We start from the raw sequence: 10,051 nt of genomic DNA, 5'->3' as shown, positions 1-10,051 counted from the left end.
GCTGCTGTGAGCCGATGCAGTGCCTGCACCGTGGCGCAGCGTTAGGCGACCTCCCGCAGGGTGACGTGAACGCAGGCACTGCAGCAGATGACAGGCCTGACAGCCCAGAGGGCTCCTGGGTGGCTAGTGGGCAGGTAGTGTACACAGCGTGCGTACACTGGACAAAGGGATGATCCACATCCCGGGCAGAAAGGAGTGGGAGGGTGGGAGAATTCACATGCTACTTAGAATGGAGCACAATTTAAAACCTATGAATTGTTTATATCTAGAATTTTCCATTCAATATTTTCAGACCATGGGTAACTGAAACTGCAGAAAAGTGAAAGGGAAACCTCCTGTATTACAATTTTAAAGGCTTAAGAAAATAGCTGCAAAAAATACAAGAATATGAAATAAAAGCCCTCTTAATAATCAATAGGAAAGTGAAAAAAAATCAATATGAGTATCACCGACTTCCTGAAGTAAACATATGTAAAAGTGAGAAAGCAGTAATTCACAGGGGAAAAAGACAAACTGACAAAATAAGCATAAGGAGGAAAGAAGTCACCAGTAAACAAGAAGTGCAACTAAAATGATAGCATCTTCCACATACTAAATTTGCAAATATTAAAAAAAAGAGATAATTCGATACTGTGGAGATTCAGAGAAATCGACACTCTTGGGTAGGAATATAATATGATATGTACCTTTCTAGAAAGCAGTTTGACAATATACATTAATGACTTTAGGAATATTCTTCAAAGTTTATCCCCAAATTCCAAATCTATCTAATCAACAGAGATGTGGTCAAATGTTTATATATATAGCCTAGAATTTTTAATAATGGAACCTTTTAGGAGAAGGAGCAGGGTAAAAGAATCTGACTGTAATCCAGTTCCTTCTGATTTCTTACTAGTTCATTGCTTTTTCTGCCAAGACATGGTTCAAAGAAAATACAAATTCATTTATTTGCAAATAACTAAATAATAGCTTTGTCCCAAACTCTGATCCAGATGCTAGGGAGAGAGAGAGCAGTGGACAGGACAAGCAAACTCCCTATTCTTGTGGAGGCTATGTCCTAGTGGAGGAGATAGACAATTAAGTAAACAAACAGAAAATATAAACCAATTTTAAATCGTAACTTGACATTAAGAAAATAAAACTGTGTGTGTGTGTGTGTGTGTGTGTGTGTGTGTGTGTGTGTGTGTGTGTATCATATGATTAAATATCTGGAGAGGTAAAAACAGGAATAGAATAGAAAAATGTAGTTAGAAGAAGCCTGTGTGAAACTGACATTCGAGCAGGGATCTAAGACAATAAGAAGTTCGGGGGAAGAGCAGTCCAGTCAGAGGAAGGGAACATCACGCACGAGACCCTAAAGCAGAAAAAGAGCAGACCTGAAAATAACAAATGTTAACTGATGAGAATGTAGGGAAAAGGGAAATCCCATATGTTGTTAGTAGGAGTATAAATTATTTCAAGCACACTAGATAACAATTTGGCAAAATTAACTAAAGTTCAAAATGTACACACTCTACAACCCAGCAATTCCATGTCTAGGTTCGTAATGTAAACCATTAGCATACGTGCACAGGAAGATGTGCACGAGGGTGTTCACGAAGCATTTTTTTTGTAATTGTTTTGTAAAACTGAAACAATCTAAATGTCCATAGAATAGGATAATGGGGAAAAAAACTGGAGCTTTTTTCATGGGAAGGAATAGTATACAGCAGTTAAAACCAATGAACTGTATTTATAAGCAGTAATGGGAATAGGGCTCCAAAATAACGTTTTCTATGAAGAAGGGTTACCATGAGAAAAAGAATAGCAGCGACACATCTGTGACGCACTCACAGTGTACGGGGCATTACTCTAAGTGCTGCACGTGTAATCTGCCACGGAGCCTCACGAAAACCCTCTGAGGAAAGTAATATGCAAGTACAATCCCCATTTTATAAATGAAGAAACTAAGGCATCGACGGTTACATGTAAGCTGCTTAAGGTCACAGCACACAGCAGTGAATGGTGATGGCTAAGAGGTATATAAACTACAAAAATACACAGAGTATAAATATGAGTTGAAAGGATATAAAGTCAACTGCTGACACTGGTGCCCCGAAGGGAGGAGAGAAAGGACTAGAGAGGACTTACACCAAACGGGGCTCCAACTGCGATGTGCCCGACATACTGAGTACTACATAAGGGTCAGCTGTTGTCACGTTAATCCCCAAACTTTTACCAACTACATTTTCATCAAAAACAACAGAAAAGAAATACTATACATGGAAACTGAAAGAGCTGCCATAGTAGCTAAGAAATCTAAGAGACAACTTGGCAGAGGGAGTAAAGCTGGTTCTAGGAAATCATTTTAACAAAGTAATAAGGTTTCACCATACTGTAAAACGTACAGAACTACTTAAAAGCAACATGGCTACTTAACCAGTAACTTAATTATTTTCTCTCCAATTACACGTAAGTCCCGTGAGCGGTCCTTGTTTTATACTCTTTTTATTTTCCAAAGCACGAAGAACGCTTTATATAATCTAACAGGAGTAAACACAACTTTATTGTGGTAGTAAGAAAAGTAAAACAAGTCAGAAAAAAAAGTGTAAAAAAATCGATCAGTACTTTAAACATCTACAGATGTCATCAACATCAGAAACCGTTTTAAAAACGATATATTCAGAGGTATCCCAATAGCTGTGACTCTGCTTTCCTCTCACTGCAGGAAAAGTGTCTGTACTGACACTGATTTTTAAGAAGACATATTCGTACTCTCAGGAGTCGGTCTAGCTAAAAGAGACATCATAAACCTATAGTTACACAACAGCGTAACAAATGCAGCCCTACAGATATGCGGCAGCTAATACTGCATGAAATCCTCCCAACCTTTATTAAGGAAGTTAGGAGAAGAACCTTGGAAAAGGTAATAATAGTAAAGGATCTTAAAACACTCTATGGCTTATTTTTAATAAAACTTTAAAGCAAGGTTGAGAAGAACTGATAGAAGGAGCAGAGAGAGCGAGGAGACTTTCGAAGGCATAGTCTCCTCTAAGAAAGAAACACACATGCTAGTCCAAGGAAAACCTTTGCGGGTGGTAGGAAGTAATCATGCTTACCGGTAAACATTTTAGTAACAGCCTTACTCTGTTTTCGGGCAGAACAGAGAAGCAGTAGCCATGGTGGAAAGAACTCATGGTGACCAGCTAAGAGCTCTGCCACAGTCCCAGATAAGCTGGTGGACGTCTGTTCACCTTCAGTGACGTTACAGCCTTCATCAACAGAATCCACAAGCAGATACAGGCTTTGCTGGGGAGGCTTCATTCCCAAAAGAGGGAGCAGAACGCACCTGTAAGACACAGCCACACAAGCAGTGTGAGTGTTGCTGGCTGTGATGTTAATATCAGCACTCAATCACAGTATTACTAGTTATAAATATGTTTTAAGAAATGAATGAAGTTTTTAGAATAAAAATATTGTACAGGTTACAATTCTTTACTTTAAGGAGAACACTGGTCCAAAAACAGTTCACATTTCCGATAACATTTCCCACAATAAAGTGTGTGAGTGTGTGAGTGTGAGAGAAAGATTCGGCGTAATTAAGGGGGCAGTAGGAACTTGAGGAAACTAGATTTCAGTATTCTGTTCCTAATTTTTTGAATTGATAAAAAGCTCACATGGTTTATAACAAAGCTAAAATGTGTTTCAAAGGGGAAAAACAAATTTGAGGACCACTTTAAATAAAAATATAGAAGTTAGAAGTCTATTATCATCATTTCTCTTACGAAATGACTGCATTGTCCAGCCTGTTACACAAATACTATTTGGAACGACTGTACAGATATAAACTATAGTGTAGATCTCGTTAGATGTATCTTCAAATTTCAATGTAAAGTATAAATTATTGGGTTTAATTTCACTGATATTTTCTACGCATATAATTTATATTACAGCCAAATATAACTTTTCATAACCAAAACAATGCTTTCATTTTCAGTATTTACTGAATGTGCCAAATAAGGTGCTGAAAGATACAGCAGTGGCGAGGACATAATCCATCCAGTGATGAGTACCAGGAACTTACAGATAATCATCTTAATCTTCCAATCCCGCAGCAACCAAGATCCAGTTAATCACTGTCTTATCGATATTTCTTTGTAAAATCTCTCAAGCCCACCTCACCTGTAACATCATCATCTGGTCCAAGCTCCCATCCTCTTTCACCTGGGCCACCACAACACCTGCTTCCCAGCGCTCCCCTCCAGAGTTCCTGCTGCAGCCAGGGTACCCTTTCCAAACTGTCGCTCCAGCCACAGCAGCCATCTTTCAGCGGCTTTCATTAGATGCAGTTATACCAGGGCCTTTTCATTTACAGCTTCCTCTGCCTGGTACGTGCTTCCCTTCTCTCATCATGTAATTAACTCATTAGGGAAATGTAGATTAAAACCACAGGAAGACACCGCTAGACACCTACTGGGCCGAAGTAAATGAAACTCTAAACGGAACAAGTGCTGGCCCCGGCGCCCAGCGGCAACACGGCGGTCTCCCAGTGGCACAGCCGCTTGGGAAAAGCCTGGCGCTCTCAAACGTGCACCTGTGCCACGCCACGCCCAGCAGCCCTCCTCACAGGGGTCCACCTGTGGCCTGAAACTGGCCACGCAAGAGTCTCTGCGGATGTTGACAGCGACTTTACTCAAACCTTCCACGCAAGAGCGATGGAAATTCCTGAGTCCCACCTACTCGGAAGCAGTATCTTAATGAGAGTTACTTTGCTTCTGGCAGATAGTAATGAACCAAAATTCTCGAGTACTAAACACTCAAAATCAGACACCAAAGTACAGGTCCGAAAATGAACCGCTAGATATGTTAAAGCAGTTGGGCTTTCTGATGGCAGAGGATTAGCTAGCAGGATATAATAACGCATTCGTCTTCTAAATCAAATATGTGTGTAACGTATGTTAATTTAATTTTCTCTTTGGGAGACCAGATATTTAAAATGTAAAACTGCGAAATAAACACACTCATCCTAACATTTACTGATGGCTCACTAAGCATGAAGCACTATGCTATGTAATCTCTGAGGATTTACCTCTTTACTCTTGACAACAATCCTGTCATGTGGACACTATTATTTCCATTTCACAGATGAAGAAACAAAGGTATAGAGGTAAGTAGCTTGCAAAGTGAAATGAACAGTAAGTGGCAGAGTGGGAACAGAATTTCATATGTTTCAAAGTTTCTCTTCTTCTTATGCTAAACTGCATCTGAAAATATCAAAAAGTTATATATAAGATATATTTAAACGAGAAAGTTCTTAGAACCACCTGACTAAACCAGGCAAGTAGCTAATTGTTTAGCATTTAAATGATTCAAAAACATTTTCATGGAAGAATCAAAATTCTATATTTCAAGGTCTCCTAACTCAATGTGCTACTTTTCAAATTTTACTTTTATGCGAATATTAAAGCTTCATGTTTGTTTGCTACAAGTTCTGTGCTAAAAGTCACTTGTCTCAATACTGAAATTCCAGAAAATTACTAGATGGTAGGTGTTCCTAATAATATTGCTGAAATTATACGATTTATGTCAGGAGTTAAATTATTTATGGCTCCTCAATTCATCTCTTTCAAGGCATTTTTTAGATTCTGAAGCTTTAAAGGGCAGGGAATAAAGACCTAGACATAAATATTTGTTGGAGAAGAAACAAATTATCAACAGTCTTTTTAAGCTCTCTATTAAAAGCTTAGAAGAACCACACCAAAATAATGGAAACAAGCCAGCAGTGCCACTAAGACTACAAAGGAGCCACAGGCCCAGCTCGAGCCTTGACTGCCTCAGCCCCTCACCCAATCTGCTCCACCCAGCAAAGAAAAACCTGTTCCGACGAAAGGCATTATCTGGAACTCTACAATCATCTGCACACTGTCTAACATACAATAAAAAATTATTAGACAGAAAAAGGGCACAGAAAAAAAAATCATATTACAAACTTCTCCCCATCTCCACCACTTCACCCAAGTCCACGCACCAAGCCTCGCACCTCGGTTGCTGTGCTTGCCACTTCCTGGTTTCCTCGCTTCCACCTTTACTGCCACAGGTGTCAGCACAAACCTTTGAAACCTTAAGTCAGGTGCCGTTACTGCTTTGTTTGAAAGACTTAACGGCTTCCAGTCTTCTCAAAGCAACAGTAAAAACGCATGTCCTTACAACAGCCTCCTGGTCCACGCTCCTTCTCTACTTGTCCCCTAACACTGGCTCCCTTGCTCACTCTGCTCCAGCCACACGAGCTCCCCCACCCTTGTGTTCTTTGTGGATAATATTGTCAGCTCCCACCGCAAGGCTGGAATGCTCGTCAGAGACTTCCTTCAGGGCACCCCAACCTCCACTATGTAAGCAGCAACCCCTCTTCCCAACCTGCCCAGCGCCTCATTCCTATCCTGCTTGCTCTGCTTCGATTTTCCACAGAGCACTTACTGCCAAGTGATATGCTATATAGTGTCTTCCTCGCTTTTAATTTTCCTACCACCCACCCACCCCACCTCGTAAAATATGAGCTCAGTAAACACAGATGACATTTGCCACTTGTATTTACTAAGCTATCCCAGTATTAAGAATGGCATCTGGTGGACTCCTGGTATCCAATGTACAATTGTAAATCAATGAATAAGTGAGAAAAAAAAAAAGTAGAATAGAGAACTCAGAAATACATAGCTACATATTTGTTATATGTGTATAGTATTACTAATTAATAGCGAAAGATGAGCCATTCAGCAACTGCTGCTACAACAGTCAGGTCGAAAACAAATTTTTAAATATCGAGACACAAAAAGGCCAAACCATAAAGGGAATTTATGGGATTGACATATTTGATTATATTCATTTCTTACATTTTGAAACAAAAAAATTCGCAAGCAAAATGACAAGCCACAGGATCAAAGATATTTAAAATAAAAAGATACCATTTCACGTTCACTTTACAAAATGTAAAGAACTTTGACAGTAGAGCACATTTTGGTGACCCAGTAGAGTCACAGAAATCCACGTACATGCTACTCTAAGAGTATAAGTTGAAACAATCTTAGAGGGTAGTTTGATACTATCTCAGAATTGAAGATGAATATACACACCTTATGCTCCAAATTTGACTTCTAAGAATGCAACTTGACATCACTCTACTACTCCTAGAATATGCCTATGAGGGCACCCCATTCTAAGCAGCACTGTTAAATGAGTATCAACATGACAATAGCAAATGAATTACAATATAAACAGTAAAAAGAATGGGATTGTATGCTGGATAGAAGATTGAGGGAATCATGGAGATCCACAAGTAACAATGTGGATAAACAAAACACAATGTTACTCAGAGCATGCTGCAGACCGGTGCTGGCCACACAGGTGTGGTCCGGGGTCCCCGAGCCTTCTACACTCTGGACCCTTTCCGGCCCACAATAAAACCAAGAAGTTATTGTCTTGTTTTACTCTTGTTCTCTCTCAAGAATACAGTGGAGTTTCCCAGAGGCTGTATGCAGAAGTGTATATGATAATCCAGCTGCCTTTTATTAAGCCTAATATTAAAAAGATTTGAAAAAATGTAAAACAATGTCACTCTTTTAAGTTTTTTTTTTTTTGTCTTGGACAATATAGCTGTTCTTTCATTAAAATGTTATTTGTGTCGATATGTAATAACTTACTGTTATTAAATAATATATATTTTGTAAATTTATCAGTTTACATTTCAAGCAAGTATTGAATATAACTCATATAAACAAAAGTTCTTTGAGGTCCTAAATAATTTTTAAGAGTGTAAATGGAACCGAGAATAAAAAAGTTTGAGAACTGCTATCGTGGGATAAAAAATGTACCGAATTAGAGCCCATCACAAGCATGTGTGTAAACATACATATTTCCCTGTGAGTCGAACTCCATACACTAGTCAAATAACACAGATGTAAATTCATAGGAGGGTCCACGAATGGGGTGTGAGTAGATCAGAATTAGAAGAGATATGTAGAGGGCTTCCAATGTGGATTATTGTTCTTTAAAATGAAATGGAAAACCCGGATTTAAAGCAAATATGGCAAAATGGGTAGTGACATGCATGTTTGTTTTCCTATTTTATTTATTTCCCTGAATAACTGAAACCCTCTGGGGGTAGAAGAAATCCATCGCATCCTTCGCACATTTTTTTCAACAACCATTTGTTCCCCTTTGGTGCCATTGGTTTTTCCCTTTCAATTCCCGTGAAGTCCATAGGTTTGCAAAATGCTTCTCTCTAAAGTAGCAATTGAACAAACATATTAACAGATTTAAGCTACAAAAGTTTTTTTCTCCTTTCTAAGTGAAAATGAATTTTAACTGATAAAATATAAATGATCAATGTGACAAAATGTTTTAAATTAAAATGTAGTTATTCATTAATTCAAGAAATCATTACTGAGTCTCTACTATATTCTAAGCCCTGGAGATAAAAAGCACACGAGACAGGCAAGTACTCTGCTCACTCCGGTAAGTAGGCAGGAAGTCAAAGTAAACGAATGCAGAAAGTACTTCCAGATCATGAAAGACACTGAACATTAAGAAATAAAAAAAACAAAGTGTGATGATGTGGCTTAAGAAAATGACCAGGTGGGGAGACTTCTAAAGACTCAGTGGACAAGGGAGGCTCTCTGAGGTGATGTTAAAGCTTGCACACCTAAGTGCTACCAGAGCAAGTCACCATATAAAAATCTGCTGGCCAGAACTTGACCATTTTCAAAATACAAGAAGGGCAGTGTGGGTGAAGAGCAGTGAACCAGGATGAAAGCAGTACATGCTGAGGTCAAAGGTTAGGCAAGGGCTGGGCAAAGTGAAGCTTAGATTCTATTCTAGGTAGTGAGAAGCAAGGAGCAGGTTTTAAGCTTGGTTAAGAGTATCATGATCTGATACTCTGCTTTGTGAAAAGGGACAAGAGCAACAACAAGACCAGTTAGGAGGCCACTGAAGGAGCCTGGGCAAGAGATAACGGGGAGCAGCAGCACTGCAGATGGGGAATGTGGAGGTGTTCGCTTCGTCTTAGAGACAGAACAAAAGTCACTGATGGATTAGTGTAAGGGATAAGTGGAACGATTTCCTATTTGGAAAATTAATTTCTTTAGTTTTTGTATTTTCACAAAAGTAGTATATCACAAACCACCCCAAAACCCAGCGGCTGAAAATAGCAATCATTTACGCTTTGTCCCGTGTCTGTGTGTCTGCTCATGACTCTAGGCTTGGAGTCACGCCGCAGGCTGGGTCCGATCCACTCCACGTCTGTCATCCTCCGCGGACCAACAGGCCAGCCAGAACACGTCATTCTCATGGCGATGGAGACGCGAAGAGGCCAAGTCCAACCCTTCGTGGGCATTTTAAGCCTCTGTCTGGATCCTGCCTGCTAACATCCCACTGGCCAAAGCACATCACAGGGCTGAGCCAAAAGCAAAAGGCAGAGAAGTCCACCTCTCCTCTAGGACGAGATCCAGCAATAGCATGTGGCAAAGGCCAAGGGTGCACGCAGAGATGAAGACCGAAAGCAAGTAATTCAGTCTACCACAGTTTCTATGTGTTCAAGTCATGAGTCATAGTTGTAGAAGGTCTGCAGTTTCTGGAAAGCTCCAAATCATTTTTCAGGATAACCACAGGTAAGACATAATTAGTCCTTTTAATTAACACTTAACTTTTATTAAGCAATTACATGGACATTTTCAAATTCTATTTTATTACCAATAACTATGTTTAGCTTTACATGTGTATAGCAGGAAAAAAACGATAAGGAATTTTTCTGAGACTGGGATAACATGAAGGAGAAAAACTGGTTGACACTTAAGAGGATTATAATAGTGTGGGCAAAGACATCATTAGACCAGCGAGAGAGAAAAGACAGGCCACCCATCAGAATACACTTCAAACATATTTTTTAAGGGCAGAAAAATAAGTATTTACTCACTTCAAAAAATAAAATCAGTTTAGTGTGTAGAAACCATGTTACTTCCTAATTTTTTTAAGAAAGCAAAACTGCTAAAAACAAAGGGCTAAAAAACAAAGTAAAAAAAAA

The 10,051-nt window shown here is 39.3% G+C and overlaps 1 protein-coding gene across 3 annotated transcripts in view; it reads right to left on the bottom strand.

Annotated features, from left to right (window-relative positions):
* ANKRD50 (ankyrin repeat domain 50) overlaps positions 1–10,051 on the bottom strand; it is a 32,406-nt gene that overhangs the window by 12,430 nt on the left and 9,925 nt on the right. For all 3 annotated transcript variants that reach the window (XM_023520817.1, XM_011375890.2, XM_023520816.1), the window contains exon 3: positions 3,099–3,328. In XM_023520817.1, the coding sequence (XP_023376585.1) occupies positions 3,099–3,328 (230 nt within the window). The remainder of the gene's footprint in view (positions 1–3,098; positions 3,329–10,051) is intronic.

The sequence above is a fragment of the Pteropus vampyrus genome, unplaced genomic scaffold (genome assembly GCF_000151845.1).
Source record: "Pteropus vampyrus isolate Shadow unplaced genomic scaffold, Pvam_2.0 Scaffold278, whole genome shotgun sequence".
NCBI classification, from domain to species: Eukaryota; Metazoa; Chordata; class Mammalia; order Chiroptera; family Pteropodidae; genus Pteropus; species Pteropus vampyrus.
Note: the sequence above shows the minus strand (reverse complement) of the source record. Positions and strands in the feature narration are given on the sequence as shown.